Source organism: Fundulus heteroclitus, chromosome 24 (assembly GCF_011125445.2).
Source record: "Fundulus heteroclitus isolate FHET01 chromosome 24, MU-UCD_Fhet_4.1, whole genome shotgun sequence".
Lineage (NCBI taxonomy): Eukaryota > Metazoa > Chordata > Actinopteri > Cyprinodontiformes > Fundulidae > Fundulus > Fundulus heteroclitus.
In genome coordinates, this window is record NC_046384.1 from 12,260,403 (window position 1) to 12,280,944 (window position 20,542).

The 20,542-nt window shown below is 39.2% G+C and overlaps 2 protein-coding genes and 1 long non-coding RNA gene across 8 annotated transcripts in view; 1 reads left to right on the forward strand and 2 right to left on the reverse strand.

The window, feature by feature from the left end:
- Positions 1-317: 317 nt before the first annotated feature.
- Positions 318-7,855, reverse strand: LOC118557833. 3 transcript variants are annotated; one of them, XR_004928052.1, is made up of 6 exons: positions 7,415-7,854; positions 5,279-5,500; positions 4,744-4,926; positions 3,843-3,984; positions 1,868-2,250; positions 318-332 (listed from the first exon to the last, which is right to left on the reverse strand). It is a non-coding gene; the product is annotated as an uncharacterized LOC118557833 (long non-coding RNA). The 3 variants fall into 3 exon arrangements; XR_004928051.1 differs by lacking the exon at positions 318-332 and having other exon boundaries at positions 1,076-2,250; positions 3,835-3,984; positions 7,415-7,855; XR_004928050.1 differs by lacking the exon at positions 318-332 and having other exon boundaries at positions 1,076-2,250.
- Positions 3,176-4,815, forward strand: LOC118557832. Its single transcript, XM_036128252.1, has 5 exons — positions 3,176-3,520; positions 3,786-4,031; positions 4,110-4,281; positions 4,376-4,524; positions 4,605-4,815. Exons 1-5 carry the CDS (start codon positions 3,361-3,363, stop codon positions 4,787-4,789), a joined length of 912 nt encoding a protein of 303 aa, XP_035984145.1. The 5' UTR covers positions 3,176-3,360; the 3' UTR covers positions 4,790-4,815.
- A 5,730-nt stretch (positions 7,856-13,585) lies between the features above and the next one.
- LOC105921466 (voltage-dependent L-type calcium channel subunit beta-4) overlaps positions 13,586-20,542 on the reverse strand; it is a 28,987-nt gene continuing 22,030 nt past the window's right edge. For all 4 annotated transcript variants that reach the window (XM_036128125.1, XM_012857189.3, XM_012857190.3 and 1 more), the window contains 5 exons: positions 18,969-19,078; positions 18,685-18,836; positions 17,625-17,720; positions 17,243-17,428; positions 13,586-16,567 (listed from right to left, as the gene is read on the reverse strand). In XM_036128125.1, coding sequence (XP_035984018.1) covers positions 16,307-16,567; positions 17,243-17,428; positions 17,625-17,720; positions 18,685-18,836; positions 18,969-19,078 — 805 coding nt within the window. In that variant the 3' untranslated portion in view covers positions 13,586-16,306. The remainder of the gene's footprint in view (positions 16,568-17,242; positions 17,429-17,624; positions 17,721-18,684; positions 18,837-18,968; positions 19,079-20,542) is intronic.

Sequence of the window (20,542 nt, forward strand, 5' to 3'; positions counted from 1 at the left end):
TATATATTAAAAAATCTAAATTAAATATATTAACATTAATATAGCTAGCAAGTATGTATTTGTTGAAGCTTTACCTTTCCATCAAGTCTCTACACCTGCTTTTCCATGCTAGAGAGAAAGAGGGGGTTGCTAGCAGGTTGCTAGTTCATCCCAGTGACAAATGCACACAAACACAATTAAGAGTAACCCGTTTATTTGGACTATGGGAAGAATCAGGAGTAGCTGATTTATTTTTATTATTTTGTCCTCCAGTTCTCCAGTTTTCTTGAACGTAACATTGCTGGTCAAGGACTGTAGGGCCGCCTTCTGGGGCTCGAGTCCACGGACAGGTTCTACAGAACAGAGAGATAGATGTCAATTCATGTAGGCACTGCCAAATAAAGACAACTTTTAAAACCAAATTCCTGTGCTATTGTACACACCAATTAATAAGAGAGAGAGAGAGACACAAGAGAGACAGAGACACATAGACAGAGACACAGAGAGAAGAGAGATAGCGACAACAGAGAGAGAGAGAGAGAGATGCGGAAGAGAGAGAGAGAGAGACACAGAGACGAAGAGATAGAGAGCGAGAGAGGAGAGGACGAGAGAGAGAGAGACACACAGACAGAGTAGCGAGAGAGAGAGAGAAGAGAGAGGAGATGAGACCGGAGACAAAACAGAGAGAGAGAGAGAGAGAGAGAGAGAGAGAGAGAGAGAGAGAGAGAGAGAGAGAGAGAGAGAGAGAGAGACACAGACACACAGATAGAGAGAGAGAGAGAGAGAGAGAGTATAGATAGAGAGAGGAGAGATAGATACACACAGAGACACAGATATAGAGATAGACACAATATATAGATAGAGAGACACAGATAGATAGAGATAGAGACATAAGATAGATAGATAGATAGCACAGATATAGATATATAGATATATATATATATAGTACACATATATAGATATATACACATATATAGATATATATATATACACATATATATATATATATATATAGTATATATATATATATATATATATATATATATATATATATAGATATATAGATATATATATATATATATATATATATATATAATTTTTTTTTTTTTTTTTTTTTTTATCCACTGTAATCTCTTCCATTACATATATTTCAGACAGTTAGCTGTGCTCTACAAGCTTATGAGGCAAGTGTATGTCAAATGGAGTCGTCGGATGATGCAGAGGCTTGCTATGAAACCGACATCTCAACGAATGCCAAGCCTAATGTGTCTTTTGAACTACCTCTGACCACCCATGCATGTGTACAGACAATGTCAACTGGAATGGTATGTAGGACTGGGTCCAATATAAATTTAAAAATTCCTTCCATAAAACTTAATTTTCTCTACAAAAGACTTACAATTAGAATTTTATAAATCCCGACCCAAAGATCTTTTGAAAACTTATTTTCAGAATTGTAAACATTTCATTTTTTATTAATTTTCAGAATAAAATGTCACAGACTGAAACAGTTGTGAAATGCACTAGATCATGTCAAACTCCAAAATCCTGGCATGTCACTCCAGTTGCCAAATGTCATCGTGGGACCCAAAGCCTGCTTTCAAGAGCAAAGGATTTTTCCTGCCAGGTTAAGCTCGGCAACTCGGTTGAAAAGAACTGTTCTTCAATGGAAGTGGATTTTTCAGACGACAGTAGTGCTGCTGCTGCTGCTGATGATGATGATGGTGATTTAGACTACATTCCTGAGGAAGATGAAGACTCCGACCGAGATTTTGAAATGGAAATGAGCGATGAGTAAGTAAAAACATCAAATAACACAATGGATTAATTTAAAATTGTGATCATTAAATTTTGGATTCATCTTTTTTTGTTTAGAGAATATACTCACACCCCTATGAGAGAGAGGAAGTTCATAGTCTTCGAATCGTGTCTTCAGTCCCTCCTAGCCTTGTGTTTTTTATGTGGGAATGCCTGCAAAATAATATCTACAAAGGTATCGGGCACCATGGTGACCTTGACATCACAGTGTAGTGTTGACCCCTCTCATGTGAAGACCTGGAAAAGTCAGCCATCACATGGCACCATGCCACTTGGCAACTTACAGCTAGCCGCTTCCATAATGTTTAGTGGATGTAGTACTGTGAAGGCAGTCAATTGTTTTAAATTTATGAGGATTTCAACATTCTGCGTCAGTACTTATTATAACATACAGAAGGCATACCTTATTCCAGCTGTGAATAGTCTCTGGTCAAAAAAGCAAGAGCTGCTCATCTGTGATGTCAAAAAAAAGAGCAAAGTCAGATTAGGTGGAGATGCCAGATGCTGCTCACCAGGGCACACTGCCAAATACGGTAGCTACTCCCTTATGGACATGGACACCTCCAAAGTGTTGGACATGCAGCTTGTACAGGTAAGGTTGTGCTGTTAAAATACCCAGATTCTTATTTGATACCATGGTTTTTGTGAGTAAACCAACATCTGAGTCCACAAAAGTTAAAGGTATACTATGCAACCGGGGTTGATTTTCCAGCGAGGCTCCCCCCAGAGGGCGAAAGTAAAAGTGCACTGTCATAAATATGCTCAGCTGTTCTGGTTTCTCCTTCAAGCCAGGCGCGGTTGTTTTGAGCTTAGCAGACAGGCGAACGCAACGAAAAGTGGAAAAAACGGCAGTACAAACAATGACTAACACAGTGAAAGTATGAACATCAGGGTTTCCCGCAGCGCTATCTTGGCGAGGCGGCTGCCAAGCTGCGGCCGCGGCCGCCTCGCCAGTTTTATTATTATTATTATTATGTTTTTATGTTGGCGAGACGCTACCGCCACGCCTAGTTTTATTATTATTATTATTATATATTTTTTTATGTTGGCGAGACGCTACCACCACCGCCAAGCCGCAGCCGCCGCGGTAGCAACTCGCCAACATAAAAATAATAATAATAATAATAACAATAATAATAAAACTCGATATGCTTGCATGTTTATTTGACGTTAACACGCGGTTCTTTGTTGTTGCTTTCGCGCGTGCATATAGTGAATGGCAGGGCAAAAACACATGGAGTTCTCACCGTAAAGCAAGACTTCTGTGGGTGCGAGCCGAGGGCTCTTGCAATTGCGGTATTTCCCCCACAGACCCACAGGGCGGCCGAGAAAACCTTTGTTCAACTTGAAATGACTCATTTAATCATCCAAACGGTATGGAACACATTAATTAACTGAAAAATGTTGCATAGTATGCCTTTAACAAACAATATATATTGGATTTAGTGAACGTCATGTTAGCGTGGTTTTTAATTGAGTACTCTTTCAATTACAGGATTATAGATTAACTAATATTATACTTAACCATTTTTTCAGTGTACAGAAGTGAAAAACTCATATGCAATGGAGTTGGAAGGCCTAAAGAGGTCACTTCAATTCCTAGAAGATGCTGGAGTCACTGTTACTGACTTGACAACAGACCGTCATTCCAGTGTTAAAAAGTTTATGCGCGAGATTTATCCATCAATTAATCACTGGTTTGATGCCTGGCATATAGCAAAAGGTAGGCAGAATGGCTTGAATTATATCAATCATGGCAAAAAAAAGTAGGTAAATGTTTACAATGATAATATATCCATATTTCTAACTATATATATATATATATATATATATATATATATATATATATATATATATATATATATATATATATATATATATATATATATATATATATATATATATAGTTATATATATATAGTTATGTAAGGTTAGAAATATGGATATTATATATGGATAATTATATAATACACATTTACATCTTCCAGGTATTACAAAAAAGCTTGACGCATCATCAAAGAAAAAGTTATGTCACACCATCTCACCGTGGATCCACAGCATCTCCAACCATGTATATTGGTGTGGGGCAAGCAGTGATGGAAATGCTGAGCTGGTTGTGGCCAAGTGGAAGTCGGTGATGAACCACATTGTAGACATCCACGAACACCCATTTGAGAACTTTCCAACCTGTGCACATGATGAGTTGGTAGAGGACAGAGAGTGGATTGCAGAAGGTGAAAAATTATTTTTAGCTTTCTCAAAAGTCAATCTCCTAAGGGCTTTTCATAATACTTCCTTCACAATCACTGCAGGTTCAAGGGCCCATGTTGAGGTGAAATCAATTGTCACTAACCGTACTCTGCTTGCCGACATTGGTAAATTGTCACCTCATGTGCAGACGTCAAGTGTTGAAAGCTACCACAAGGTGGTGTGCTTCTTTGCACCAAAGTTCTTGCACTTCTTCTACCACAGTATGAATGCCAGGTAGGTTGCTTAAATCCTGAATGAATAATAACTTAACTGACATATTGTCATCCTAATTCCAAGTATTATTTCATCATGAAAATTTCTGTTACAGATTGATCCTTGCCATTCTCCATTTCAATGAGAATTCCAACAGACAGCAGGCTAAGAACAAAGCTGGAAAAGAAATGTGGCAGCTCTCATTTCCAAAGGCAAAAAAAGGAGAACCAGTAGCCAAACAAGTTAAAGTCCCTTGTACTTATGGTGTGTACTTGGTATAATGTTCAGTTTCACACTTGGCTTTTCAACTTTCATGCATGAAATGCTTATTGTTTCTATTTCAGCATACATTGATGAGTTGTTGGATGAAGTAATGGCTCGTCGGGAGGCCATACCTTCTTATGAAGTTGCAAGGCAAGATTTAGAAGCCCAAATTGCTCCTGAATACGTGAAAGACCAATATGACAAGGTCGATAAACTCACAGTTGTGGCAACTAGGAAGTCGAGGTTCACACAGTTGGGTATTTAAAACCAGTGTAGTCTGCTGACTCCAAGGTCTCTCTTATTTTATTCACTGCACAGGATGGAAGAACTTTCCTATTTCCTTTTCCAATGCGTCCCCAAATCCATCTGATCATTCTTCTATATGCAATGTACCTGTAAATCCTAAAATAGAAAGAAAATATGATGCAAAAAGTGTTTAGACCTGTAATAAAATTTAAAAATTATTGTAATGCTGTTTTAAACTAGGCCCTACTTAAGTGATATGTTCTGAATGTAATTGATGTTATATTTGTTTGCTAAGTACATGTAAATGATTGTTTTTGTGTTTTACTAAAGCAATGTAGTTATATTTCAATGTTTTTTGCTGTTTCTAAATAAAATATATAGGCCTAAGGTGCAGAAACAACTGCATTTAATTTACAGTAAAATAACTACATCACAGGTGCATACAGTGTAGGACTAGAATTTAGCACTAATACATGTATTTTCAATAAACAATTTTTCAACTACTTACTCGTTTACTGGTTCATCATTTCCAAGAGGACCATGTCCCTCCAAAAATTCAACAAAAGATGCCTTGAGGACATACTGGTTAAGGCAGTTTCCCTGAAAGCCTTCATGTAAGGTTATACATTGCAGCCCAGCTGACTCGACTTCCTGATCAACAAGGTGCGTTTCTGTGCAGCACTTGCATTCATCCACTGTGGGCATAATCACACAGTTGCCACATTTGCACCTGTAAAATATAAACAATCCCGATTCATAATCACCCACCTAAAAATATGAATTAGTAATGGTCAAATGGCTAATGTTAGTTTTTGTCTACTATGCCTACAGTACGAGGTTGCTTAAAAATTCAAATCAAAAACACGAAAGAAGTAGCTTAGCATTAGCATCAATTTGAATTTAATTAGACATAAAAGTAATTAAATCGACATCACTCTCAGAGGGGTCACTATAGGCCGTGGGCCAGAATCTGTACGGTGACTTTTCGTATGAACTGTCAGGGGGCAACTTTCTTGCACCGGGATAAGTTGCTACACATAGCAGTGATCTCAAAACACCAATGTTCCCACGTTTTCACTTGCACATTAAGAAGTTATAGCCGATAAAAAATCTAAACTGTGGCGCTCCAGTCCAATAAGTCACGTGATTCGATTTTTGCTGCTCAGCCAATCCGATCGCTGTATTGTCAGCTGAGCGAGTTTACCACGTCATCATGGCTGCGCCCGTAAGATGGTTGTTTCTGTTGTGTCTGTTTCCAGACGAAGAAAGCCCAATAATAGCATTTTGTGGCGCCACCTGGCAGAGATCTTGATGGCAAGAAAAAAATAAATAGCCCAGACCATCCATCCATTCATCCATCCATCCATCCATTTTCTAACACGCTTATCCCTGCGTTCGCGAGGTGCCGGTGTCGTGCCAAACGACTTATCCCCGCCAGAATTTGTATTCCCTGCGCCAAGAGCGCATTCAGCTGGAAGAATGAATCTAGTCAACTCCGCCTCATTTCCAACCTATTAGGCGTGGAAATGAGGATGTTTTACTTTTCTTAACGAAATATAGCAATGGTGTCGTTACATTATCGTTCATCCATCCATCCAGTATAATACGTTATGAGAAAGAAAACGGTCATTTCCAGATGTGTCACGAAAATATTAGCTTTATGTTATTAGATTGTCGAATGTCTGTCTGCTGAAACCAAAATCCACCTTCCTAAGTCCATCACAGCTGTCTGCTGGTTCTCTTTTTTTCTTTTTTGGTAGCTAAACCCGCATGAATAGATTATATAAAGCGGATTTCACGTGTGATCAAATGAACACTGAATAAAGGCACAGCCAAAATTATCAGATTTAATAAGATTTTAATTCAACCAAGAACCTTATCGAGATATTAACCGTATTAAGAAAACGAGATATGTCTCTTTTAAAAATAGAACAACGTATTAGGAGTTTAAAAAAAATAAATTTCATTTTACTAGAATGTGATGTTTAAAATATTTAGACTTCACAAAGCTGGAGGTTAAAACTTTTATTGATTTCAAAAATACAATACAAAATTCTACAAATTCCGAAGGGGATAACTCGTTTGGCACAACGAGTTTATACAACGCGTCTCACCCATTGACAGCTGGAGATCGGCACCAGCACCTCGCAAACCCAGCGGGGATAAGCGTGTTAGAAAATGGATGGATGGATGGATGGATGGACAGATGGTCTGGGCTATTTATTTTTTTCTTGCCATCAAGATCTCTGCCAGCTGGCGCCAGAAAATGCTATTATTGGGCTTTCTTCATCTGGAAACAAATGCATACAAACATCTTACGAGCGCAGCCATGATGAACTGATGAACGCGCACAGCTGACAATACAGCGATCTGATTGGCTGAGCAGCAAAAATCGAATCACGTGACCTCTTGGACCGGAGCGCCACAGTTTAGATTTTTTATCGGCTATAACTTATTAATGTGCAAGCGAAAACGTGGGAACATTGGTGTTTTGAGATCACTGCTATGTGTAGCAACTTATCCTGGTGGAAGAAAGTTGCCCCCTGACAGTTCATACGAAACTTCTTAAGGAAGCGTCCTACAGATTCTGGCCCACGGCCTACTACTCAAAAGTAAAAAAAAATCGTAGAATAAAAAAACTTACCAGTCAGTATTTGTCAGTCGATGGGAACGGTCAATATCCTCTTTACTGGCAGATTCTGAGTCGGACGACGACGTTGTCGGCCTACTAGCGTGGTCATCATCGCTACTCCTACTTTCTCCACTTTCCTCGGTGTTGTCCCGTAATTCACGCCTAACTAACGGCTCAAACGCATATGGCTGGACACAGCACTCCTCGTTTTTAACATTAAGTTGGCTCGCTTCGTATTCGTCCTCGTTTAAACATACAAACTCCATCGCAAAGGTGAAAAAATACTGACACGCTATGTAAAATGACCGCTTCCCGACTACCTCCTAACTAGTGTGACGTCACGGAATTCTACAGCGGCTCCTCGTGGGTCACGTGACTGAATGAGGAATTTTGCGTTGTCTGCTATTTCAGTGAATTATTTTGTGCTATAAACAAAAAAAAAGTTAGATTTTTTTTTTTTTCACTTGTGATGTTTTTAATTTTGTACATACTATAAAATGAGAAACTATAAGTATGTGGTTTTCTATTTGAACTTTAAAGAGCATTTATAGTACAAAACAGGTACTCATTGGAGTTAAAGGCTTTCTGAAGCTCCTTCCCTCCCCACGATGGAGTTCTTACTGTGGACTCAATGAAAGGTCAAGGAACAGGAGCTAGGAGCTATTATTAAGGGTATTCGGATGGAGCCATTTATTTAGGCTTTATTGGTTGCATCACAGATATCTTCATGGCTCACAATGGCTGCTCCCCCTGGTGGTAGAAGAAGGAAGTTATGAATGCGTTCAGATTCCTGAGGAGGCAACGGATCAAAAACACTCAGCTGGCTGAACTAGGGGCGGGAAATTGTAAAATGACTGACTAAGAACAAAACTGAAGTGAATAACAATAACATTAATGCAGTGGCATCACAGTTCAGTATGAATGTGCATGTAAAGAACCAAGGTTTGTTTTGAGGAATTGGGAATAGGGACAGTTTATTTCTGAAAGCCCAGACAGACCAACAGTTGTTACTTGCTCAAACGAGCAGTTCATAATGCAAAACACAAGGGTAGCGGAAACTTAATTTGAATGAAATAATATGTTTACAAATATTTTGCTTGTAATATTAGTTTTTGGTTGGTTGTATAGTTCTCCAGTGGGGTCAATGATATATCCATGCCATTTGTTGTGCCTAACTTTCAAGAAAAATGCCTCGAATTTCTTGCATCATGTGTTTTTTTTCCACAGTTTATAGTAAAAGCAAACAACACTGAATACAACTCCAGAACAACTCCTTTATTTTGGAAAAAAAAATGTTTTAAATCACTTGTTTTGAATGAAATGCGCAGATTTCAGGTATTTTCCTCCTCTTTTTTTTTTTTAATAGAAATCCAATGGTATATTATGCATGCAATACCGCATTAGCTGCTTAAGTTTTCATTTTCCACAGAAAAAAAAACAAACAAACAAAGAAAACAACACAAAATTCCCTCAAAAGTCCAGATGAAGCCGCTTGGAAAAGGGTGGTTTGGAGAAGCCACAGCATGAAGCGATGTACACAGTTCGCGGTTGCATAGTACAGTACATGAAGTTCCTCATTTTTAAAACAGCATGCCGTTTTGTATTGCACATTACTGAAACTTTGTATACTGAACCTCGCTGCTCTCCCACGTGGATTTTAGTCTCATCTTAGCACATGTATACAACAAAAAGCATCTCTCTGAGACATTATGTACATTTATTTGTTATAAAAATAATCGGCAGGAAATATCATACATCACTTTTCTGCTGGAATAAGCGGTTGCTCCTTTGCATCGTTTGAATTTCTGACTGAAAGATCTTCCCCGTGTGTTTCTAGATTTTACAACGATCTCCAGGTTTGTCCTTTTATATTCAAAAGCAAAGTTCAGAAAGTAGTTTAAGACCAAAAAGTTGTCCGTAAAGGTCTGTGAAAGAGTGTGGGATTGCTTTTGTAAGAATCTATTCCTTTGAAACAGCAGAAAGCGTCCCTCACTGTGGGTGGTAAAAAGAGAGGGTTGGTGGAGCTCTGGCCTGGAAACCCCTCCTGATTGTCTCAAGGAGCCCAGCTCAACACTGATTGGTTAGATTTTCTAATGATAAATTAACCAATGGGTTGTTGATGCTCTGTTGCATGAAACATGCAAAATTAATGCGTATAGTGGTGGTATTTCCATGCAATCGTGTGCAAAAAAGCAAAAAGGAAATGAGAGCAAACAAAAGGAACCTCTGTCCTTGTACCAGCTTTAGCATGCCATAGTTTTCCAGCTTTTTCTTTGTGCTACACAGGATGTTCAAAACTACCTGCAAAGGGCTAGATTATTTCGATTTAAGTAGGTGTTTTCAGTGGTGTCAAGCTTGTAGCTTTCCAGCGTTCTTTTTTCGCTTAGAACTAAGCACTAATCAAAATTGGTTGTCAGAGCCCTCTAATATGGGACATGATCCATATTTTTTACTTGCTTGCAAATCTCCAATAAAGGTGCTGAAATCCCAAAGAGTAAACTCAACGTCAATTACAATATATTGGGTAGTTATAAACTCAGTCATCCAAATAAAGAAATTAATAAATAGATTATAACCAGAAAGAACCGGCTGGTTAAACAAAGCTGGAGGTAATTAAAGCCCAGCAGAATGTTTCTGCTTAACTTTAAAACCAAATCACCTCCAACAAGTGTACCAAAAAAATGCTCTTGTGTTAGTTTCTACTGCAGCTTTCCTCTGCTGCCATCTACTGGCCAAGCGCTGGAAGCACAGGTTTTCACCGCTGCTACGTCACAGCTCAAAGGATACCCCACAAATTTGAAGCGATGTTCTCTTAAAAGATTTTAACTAGCTGTTGATATCTTACATAACGGAGATTAACGTATTTCTTTAGTATAAACCCAGACTAGTTTGTCCTACGGGGGCCAAGTCCCAAAGCGGCCAACTAATGTCTTAAAAAAATAAGACACATTTTAGTGGTTTATGCAAACAAGAGGTTTCGAGGCTCTTTACACCGTTATCGCTTTTGCTTTGCGACCGTGAAACCGGTAGGGATCTGTGGAGCCCGTGTCCTATCCATTTTTGAGCATCTTGTGTTGAGAAAACAAAAATAAATAAACAAATAAATAAATAAAATAAACAAATAAATAAATAAATTTAGGGGTGAGAAAGGACGGTAGTACAGTATTCCACAACCGTGTTCTGTCATTGAATATATCAGTCTTGACAGCCAATCAAAATCAACGAACAAGTCATTTGGGAAATGTATTGGCTGCCAGAGTCATGTGACCCGTGTCAACGTTCGCTCAATCAACGGGCGCGTGTCTCTCGCGCGGCCAACCGCTAGTTTACATTTTTAATGCTAATTAGCTTTGGCTACAAACGGAACAGAAAGAAAATATATACTGATTATTTTAGGAAAGTTTTGGCCAAACTTTCAGACCATTGTCTAAAGCAGTGTTTGTAAACATCTGCCGCTTCTTTACCAACGGAGCGAGGCAATTTTTTATTTTTAATTAATAGCGGCACACACATCCCAGTCCTCTGTGGCTACAGCTTTATCAACAGGGCTGCTTCCAGAAAGGCGACAGCGGTCCTTCGGCAGTTTGACAGCAGCGGTGAGTTTGTCGTGTTTTTAAAATAAATGTAGTTCTGCCGTAAAACGACATGGTTGTTGGTGGCTTTTACCCTGTAGCTCTGTCCTATCAGACCACTGCGCGGTGGTGCGTTAAAGTGCACCTCGTATAATTTAAATATCTGTGTTGAAATAACGTATAACGTTAAAAACACATTGATAAAACAATACAAACCCTCCATATGTTTACTCAACACTTTTTAAATAACACTGTTGACACATCTTACATACTGTTGTATGTGGATATTATTATATGTTGTGACCAAAACTCCGGTTACTGACTCATTGGTCAGCCTTTAAAGCATAAAATCAAGTTACCAGCAAACATTGAAACACAATCTTGGGTAATAGACGGCTTTCGTGATGGGTGCTACTCGCAGCGGCATTGAGTAAAACCTCTTACTTTGACTTTTTTTTTTTTAGCAGCTCCCTATTATTTATGTAACGTTGAGTCAGTTGTGCTAAAATTTTGCTCAAAATACCGCCCGGAGCAGCGTTATCGTCATTGTTACTGTTTTAACAACTGTGCTAGTGTTCATGTTTTTTCCTACTGTCCGACGGAGGGAAACTGGAACGCAAAAAGGCGGAGATGACGTAATCTGAGACTCGTGCGATATGATCTCCGAGGCCAAAGGAACGCGCAATTATTCTGTGTAACGATTTATAAAGTATATATTTTACCCCCACAGAGATTTAGATTTGATACTTCTGATAACTATTACGTTGCAGTGTATCGCAAGGGCCTAGTATAAAAGTGAGTAGAGTTTGGTCAAATTTCCTGATTTTACAAACCAAAGTACAAAAGTAAAACCATGTAAAATGATATATAAAGTTAATTGAAAGTGGCAGAGGTTGTCATTCAAGAAGCGCCGGATAAGGCTTTTAGTCCCCTGACTATGTTTAGATACAAATTTAGACAAATTCAGACCCATGTGGCATGTTTTTTATACACAAGATAGAAACCACCCTGACAATAGTTTAATGTCATGTGCTTTGCATGTTAAATTTTAGTTTGCGTTTTACACTGGAAGATCGTTGATGGCCCATCACACTGCAAAAATAGACCTAAAAATAAGACATTTTTTCTTGAAATTAAAGTATTTTTCCTTGATTTGAGCAGGTAAATAGGACTATTTGCCAATGGAATAAGATTTTTGCACTTAAAATAGGAACAATTCATCTCCTTCGTCTTATTTCAAGTGCAGTTTATCTAATTATCTTATTCTAGGGGTAAAAATACTCATTCCATTGGCAAATAGTCTTATTTACCTGCTCAAATCAAGGGCAAATACATTAATTTCAAGAAAATTTTACTTATTTTTAGTTCTCTGTTTGCAGTGCATCTACCGCCTGCGTTTCCTCTGTAATCATCGGCTTCTTCGTGATTAACCAGCGTTAAAGGGTTGAGTTTGAATTCAGTGTTTGTGTGTTCTGTATCTAAAATAGGTCGCTAAGCAACAACATACAATGGCCAGGGCTGCACTTAAGAGATATGTTTTGAACTTGTTGATAATTATCGATATCGATCCATATGATTTCTATTTTATCGATATGTTTTTTTTTCCTATATCGTCCAGCCCTAGGAAGAAGTGCTGACATAATGGGAGACGTCCACTTCTTGGACCGTTAGCTTCAGCGTTCGGCTAATTTGAATTTATGCCAAGAGAAGGTGGCGAGGGACCTAAGGTAAGACAATAACTCTTCTAATCCTTTAACCTTTCAACTATCCTTTTAAGGACTTGGCCACAGTTTGACCTACACTTTGTGGTACCACTTCTAAAACTGTGATCCACCTACCTAAAGCATGCTGCTGCCACTTAGAGGCAGTCTAGGGGACAACCTGGAGTTTGCTACTTTTGGCTCCTTAGCAAAAGAGGGAAGGAATGTTTGAAAACATTGTTTTTCAAGCTTCATTCTTTTATTGCTGAAGTCTGTTGTCATTGGTCCTCTTAGGCTAAATAATCTCAATAAACTTTCACTTGAAATAGATGGACTAATGAACTCAGATGTGGTACTAAGCGTTGCATTCCTCTTCTGCAAAGGGTGCATGCCTGACGTCTGTCAAATGTGCACAAAAGGAATATATTCTGCAGCAGATGATACCCAGACTGTCACATTTTTTTTTTCAACCAGCTGCATGCAAAAAATACAGAAGAAATAAAGACAAAGTGATAAAGTACAAAAGCTTCTCAGTTCAAGCCACAAGACTGTGCAGTTAATCTGATTTGCATTGTAAAGTAAACTTTGGCTTCCAAAGCTCACAAAATATGTCTTAGGCACATTTAAATTAAAAAGTTAACATGATTTTTTATGCCACTTTCTGTTTAAATGTAAAGTTTTCCCCAGATCAGTGAGAAATCATATTAAATAATTATCTTTTTTTTTTCTTTTAAATTGGGCAGTTCTACTCCAGCCATAATGCATGCAACACCAGACCACAGCAAACTCTGGTACAGTTTAGACAACCTTCTGAGCTTTAAAGTCCAAACTTCTAGTCTGAAATCCTGATGTTACTCTCCCTCATGGATCTTTTTGTCTTTAAAGGTACATAACCACGTTATATGCTTATAAAAAAAAAGACCAAAAACCGTTTGATCATGATGAAATTAAGCTATATACACCAAGCCTCCATCCTGATAGTGATTTGATGGTCATTTATGAGGCTAGAAAGAATCCAGCGCCAGGCGGGATGAGCAGATATAAACAGATGTGCCGCCGTCTACCTGCAGTATTGCAGAACTATCATAATGCCGGTTTGCTTGATTATTAAATCACTCATAAATGATGCAGGACCGAGCCTGATCCTCTGCAATACCTCGCAGTAAAGCAGCAGCTCGACATGACCGAAGACCAACCGATCTTAATTAAATAAACCGATCTACAGCAACTTTAAGAGCCACATATCAAAACGTTTACTCATGTCAATCAACTCTGTGGTCACTTCTGAGCCTCTTTCTTGTTTTATCCCTTGCTGCGCATACTTCCTCTGTTATTAAAAATGAACACGAGGCTTTATTTACTATCAAATTGACCAAAAAGTGTAAAACGGCAAAATAACAACTAATTCGCCAGCAGGATGTGATAATCTTTCATAAAAACATCGTATGCAACCACAGTGAGCTACTGACGCATAAATGAATAAAAAGTCAAATAACATGGCTATGCACCTTTAAAGTGAAGTTTTTTTTATTATCGATCTCTTAAACAACTCAGAAATCAGTATATAGAGCAGAGCTCAGACGGAAAAGGTCCATCATGATGAGAAGGGAAGTTTAAAATCTCAACACATCACTTATACTGACACAACTGGAAGCATTTTTTTCCCTTTGCTGCTGTCATGTGAAGGTTTAATCTTGGCCAGTTATTGCATTGATTTAATTTTGTTTTGAAAGCCATTTTTTTCGATGGCTGTTTTTTTTTTGTTTTTTTGCTTTAATTAAAAAAAACTTGCAAATTTAATTTTCCATTTACTCTGTTGATCTGTCTGAGTTTTAAATTGGATCTAGAACACCTAATTGTGACAAAGCAAGAACAAAAGAGGGCAAGTACATTTTAACCGCCCTGTATATAAGTTCTGTTAAAAACAAAAAAAGGCCTAAGCAGCAAATTGGACACATTGCCATAAGAATGTGACGAGAAAAATGGATAAATCTCATCAAGCAGTCCTTTGAACAAGCTATCATTTCCATATAAGTTAAGCTAAAGGAAAACGATATGTAGAGCAAATCAGAACAACAGGATATTGAACATAATCAGGAACAACAGCAGCTCTCTGTATTTACACAAAGCACCATATGGGGGTTCAGTAAACTCCGTGAATCCGATGCCTCAGTGAGATTTCTAAAAAGCAGAAACATATGATCGTGGTGGCTCCAATTTCACATCATGCAACATCCTCATATGTTTGTCCTGTATACCATTTTTCATCAGCCGAGATGCAAACTTCATAGATCTTGGGGAAAGTATTCAGCTGCACTGCAGTTTGGGTCTTTATGCTCAATCCTTTTCTTTTTCTTTTTTTTATCAGTGGTAGATGCCGCGTACTGAACAAAAATATCGGGGTTGATTACACTGGGGTTCTTCTTATTGCACATCTGTAAGGAGCATGCTCTGCAGTCATGTTATCATGCCAGCTACACATGAAATAAATGCAACACCACTGATCCTGACACGGTAATTGTCATTGCTTTAACCCCCTTTTCAAGAGAAATTTATAGGAATAAACTGATAGATGTATAGTTATGCGAAAAATAACCACAAAAAATCTCTATAGATGCTGATGATACTGTAATTTGACTGTAATTAACATCCTGACTTGCTTTAGAGAGTCTCACCCTCATACAAACAGCACTAAAAACACATCAGATAGTGTCTTTAATATTGTAGTTTACGATCCTAGACACACACACACACACACACACACACGCACAGATAGTGCTTCCTCTATGCTACCTGTTCAGAGCTGAAACTCGTAAAGTGTAGCTCGGATCTGATCTCAGCACCATCAGCATCTGTTCCCCTCTGTAACCGTGAGGGTTTTTACCCCCTTAATGAGATGCTAAAGCTATGCTACAGAAAAGCTGGCCTTGCTCAAAGTGACTTGCAAATAGCAAAGAAATGTTTAGGGATATGGGGGATGGGGAACGTGAAGCACCAGTTTTCAAAGATGTCTGCAACACTGGACCATAAACCCCCCCTCCACCCCTAACTGCTGATCCACACCAGGTGATTTAGAAAATTGGAGTTGAACCTTATCCAGAATGCTAGGTACAAAATATTAGCTAAGTGGATGCGGAGGTTGACCAACTATTGGCATGCAATATGCTAAATGGTGAGAGGATTTATACACAGCCCCGGAATAGGGGCAGCAGCCTTGCAGCAGTCTGTGTGCAGTGGACGTCCCTCCAACTTGGTGTGGTACTCCAGGCGCACCGGTGCCTGTACATCAACCTCTGACCAGTATCTGAAACTAGCTTGTTGACAGACGCAACAAGCAAAATCCAGGGCTGCACATCTGCCGAGCGTCGTGTTAGTACAATCCAAGAAGATCCCCGAAAGACAAAAAGGAATTTTAGTGTTAATTATTGTTGGCATTCAGAATCTTCTGACGTCTTCATGCTTTTGATTGGCAGTTTGATTAAAAACAAATACCTGATCAGTATTCTATTCAACTTTCGAAGAGAAAAATGGCCAGGCAGACCAAAAAGAAAAAGGGTACAATTTGGGGACCATCTAGGTTTATTTTCAGTGGAACCTGGGTCTGTAGGGTCCTGGCGGCGGCAGAAGCGGGCTCAGAGCCGGTGCCTGGAATCGTGGCTGTAGCTGCCCGGCGAACTTCGATTGCGATGGGGCTTGTAGGAGTCCTGATAGGGGTCCTGGTAGTCCTGGTAGGGGTCCTGCTGCTCTCTGCTGTGCTGCGAGCCAGAAGACATGCGGTTGCGTCCTTTATGCGCCCTCTCGTTGTGGTAGTTTTCGTCGGACGTCATGAGGTTGCGGCGCTCATTCGCGGTGGAGTGGTCTCCCGTGTGGTTGCTCTGTCGCATTTTTTGGCTCTGATCACACAAACGTTACAAAAGAGACACATGAGCCACAACAAAAAAGACTAGAGGGTATTGCAGAAAAACGTGGGAGGTATGTACCAGTGTTGTAGTACTCGAGTCCGAGACTCAAACTCAAGTCCGAGTCATTAGCTAAATTTAGAGACTCGTGACTTGACTTGGACTTGAGCACTGATGACTCGAACTTGGACTCGGACTCCTACATTCAGATCATTCTGACTCGGAAATTGAGAAAAAGACTCAACTTTTTTTTAATATCATTAGGCTATAATTTTAATATGTCATTAGAATATTATTTGGTGTATGATTTTAATATCTAAATGATTAGTGCAATGTGGTGGAGTGTGGATTTTTTTTTTTAGTTTAAAAACATGTAGGCTATGCTTACTTTAGTGCGGAACTTGGACTCGACTTGGATCAATAGTGACTCGACTCGGACTTGACTCGGATGAGTAGTAGACTTGACTCAGATTTTTTTTTAATGACTTGGACTTGACTCGGACTTGAGACTCGAACCTGGACTCGGACTCGAGGCATAGTGACTTGACTACAACACTGGTATGTACCAAAAGGAGCTAAACGCACAAAAATCAAAAATACCCAAACAAGAACATTGAGTTCTCTTTAGAAAAAAGGAGGTGGCGGAAACGGTACTGCTACTGGACGTACCTGCAGACCAGAGATGCTGGTGGAGTAGGGAGTGAGCGTGGTGGAGCCCAGGTTGCGTCCAATCAGAGGGTTTAGAGGCGTTGCCATCGAGGTATGAGTTGCTTTCCAGTAGGCCTCAAGGTATTCGGCGAGATGTTCGCAGGCGTCCTCCAGCTGGTTTTCATCCAGTATTATGTCAAACATTTCCTGTCAGCGGCACATGGCAGTAGAGAGAAAAGTACAGAGCCTTCTTTAGACGAACTTGGCTTCAGATTAGCTTCAGGTGTTATTTAAGGAGATGTCACAGAGTCTATAATTGGGTCTACACGATTTCTTTCTTATTGCTCTATTCAGAAATGTAAAACATGGACCTTTTTAATAAAGTCTATGGCCATGTGCTTACCGGTGGACACTGAGACAGTTTTTCTGCTGCCACAAGCTGGACATTGAGGTGTTTGCTCTGGGACTTTCCTCTGGACTTGACTAACCTCTGAAGAACCTGGATGATTGAAAAGGGAAAGAGGTCCCTGAACACAAAACTTAAATGACATTTAGTTGGAGTTAGCTTCAAGAAGAACGCAGACTATAACGACGTGGAAAGGAACAAAGAAAGGCTTTGCAGAGATCTAAGTTTTTACTCCCAAAGTTTTGAAGAGTTGTTCGTTCAAATGACTACTGTAAGTGGAAGTGGTCAGCTAATACTGATGTACGGTACTCCTGACTGTGGACCACAGTGTTTAGTGGTGTCTGTTTCCTAGATGGAACTTTTGATGGGTCTTTTGCAGTCACTAACTCTGTGTAAACATTGTTTTTCCTTCCCTAAAGAAAGTACTCCTGGCTCAATGTGTCTGTGACTGGGTGTATCTCTTCCCTTTAGAAACTTAGAATACTTTTTCGTTTTCCATAGAAAGTACTCCCCACTGCTCAATACTCTTGCTCTTAGCTATTTTTCTTTCTAAATACAGCTATTGCAGTCGGATACCCTGAGGCCTTTCTCCTTCCATAGAAAGTACCACTGTGTCTATTTCCTGGATGAAGCCATTAATAGAGCTGTTGCTCAATTTAAAAGATCAATATATGAATGGTGATGGTGAGACATTGGTTTTAAGCAATCTGCACATCCCTGCTGTTAGCTGCAGGTACTTATAACCAACACCTTGAAATTAAGTTGACAGAACAACTCCGTACAAAAGCTACCAAAGTCGAGATTTTGCCGAAACGTACATTATTTCCAATTTCTTTAACAAGAACTCTGCAGCTGCTTTAGTTGTTGTAGGAAACTTGAACGCTAAACAGAAAGCAACAGGATTTGTCAAACTTTCTGTCAACATAATCCTTCTGTGGACAAAAAGAAGTCTGTTATGCAAAAGAGACGAGGTGCAGACTCTCAATCTCAATTGCCCCAAGTAGAGTGAGGCGTTTTTCGTGGCGTTCCCATTCTCACTCCTGCAGTCACGCTTTACCTTTGGCGAGGAGACCTTGACATGGACGATGATGGGCGCCAGCGAGGTCTTGAGGAGCTGCGCCGGGTGGTTGATGGTGTCGGCGTCTAGCACAACCAGCTGAAGGGAGCGCGCCAACTCAAAGATCCTTTCAATCTCGCTTTGCACCTCCGCTGTAGACAAACAACATTCCCAGTTTTGCTTCTATCAGTCTTTAGTTTGAATTAGTCTCACGCGTAAACAGCCTTTGAGCTTTCATGCCTTTACCAAGACGTCCTGCTTATGACAGCCAGGGGAAATCTTACCTAAACTGGAGCGAGTGTTGGATCTCTCAATAATGGCGCGCTTACTGGGGTTGTTGAGAACGGACCTCTTGGCCAATGAGATATCTGCAGTGACCCGTGTTATAGTTATTCTAAGAAAAAAGAAGAGAGGCGGTATTTCAATAACGACAAGTCCGAGTTCTCTTTATATCCTTACTCTGCACGCTAGCCTGGATGTTTTGCCTTACAGACACTTCCTAATGTTTTGGCACCATTTTATTGGAATGCATCGCCGGGTTTTCCTTAAAAGAAATGTGATTTTTACAAATACTGCCCACACTGAAGCTTGTTGAACACCCCACTGTTTTTAGCTTTTGGTACAACAGAGACTTCTGAATGTGCAAATGGCAACCCTACACCTGTGGTTGTATACTGAGCAACTTAAAGGGCTGCATCACATGAAAAACAATGAAAGCGAAACACTTCTGCAGTATATTTTAAGACTGACCTTACACCGTCATAAACATGACATAACACCTGTTATGAACATAAATGGCTCTTTATGAATGTTTAGGACTGTTGTCATTAATTGTCATTCGGTAAATTATGACACTATTAAAGCAAAGTTGACATTGTTTAAAATGTCTTTGTTATGACAACTTGACATTAACAGACAAGGTTACGTTTAGGGCTTGATTTGGGATTAGGTTAAATTTAGGGTTTGATTTGGGATTAGGTTAAATTAAGGGCTTGATTTGGGATTAGGTTAAATTTAGGTCTTGATTTGGGATTAGGTTAAATTAAGGGCTTGATTTGGGATTAGGTTAAATTTAGGTCTTGATTTGGGATTAGGTTAAATTAAGGGCTTGATTTGGGATTAGGTTAAATTAAGGGCTTGATTTGGAATTAGGATAAATTAAGGGCTTGATTTGGGATTAGGTTAAATTAAATTTAGGGCTTGACTTGGCATTAGGTTAAATTTAGAGCTTGACTTGGCATTAGGTTAAATTTAGAGCCTGATTTGGGATTAGGTTAAATTAAGGGCTTGATTTGGGATTAGGATAAATTAAATTTAGGGCTTGACTTGGCATTAGGTTAAATTTAGGGCCTAAATTTGGGATTAGGTTAAATTAAGGGCTTGATTTGGGATTAGGATAAATTAAGGGCTTGATTTGGGATTAGGATAAATTAAGGGCTTGATTTGGGATTAGGATAAATTTAGGGCTTGACTTGGCATTAGGTTAAATTTAGGGCCTGGTTTGGGATTAGGTTAAATTAAGAGTTTGGTTTGGGATTAAGTTAAATAAGTAGTTTTTTTCTTTTATTTCACCACAGCATCTTTACACTCTTGTATGAGCTCAGTGTCACACTCACAGCAAATATATATTTGTATTTAAATACACAACCTTTGAAGTATAATGTCACACCCAAGTAGTCCTGTTCTGATTCAATATTTTTGTGCAGTTCTACTTTATTAAACATGTTTTATTGGAAAATGTCCTGCTTTTACAGGCTATCTTTCCATTTTTGGAGCAGACATTACCAGCTTATCCACCCCATACCGGCCCAGCGTTAGAGTTTCTGTCGGATTTTGCCAGGATCTTTACGTCTTTGGT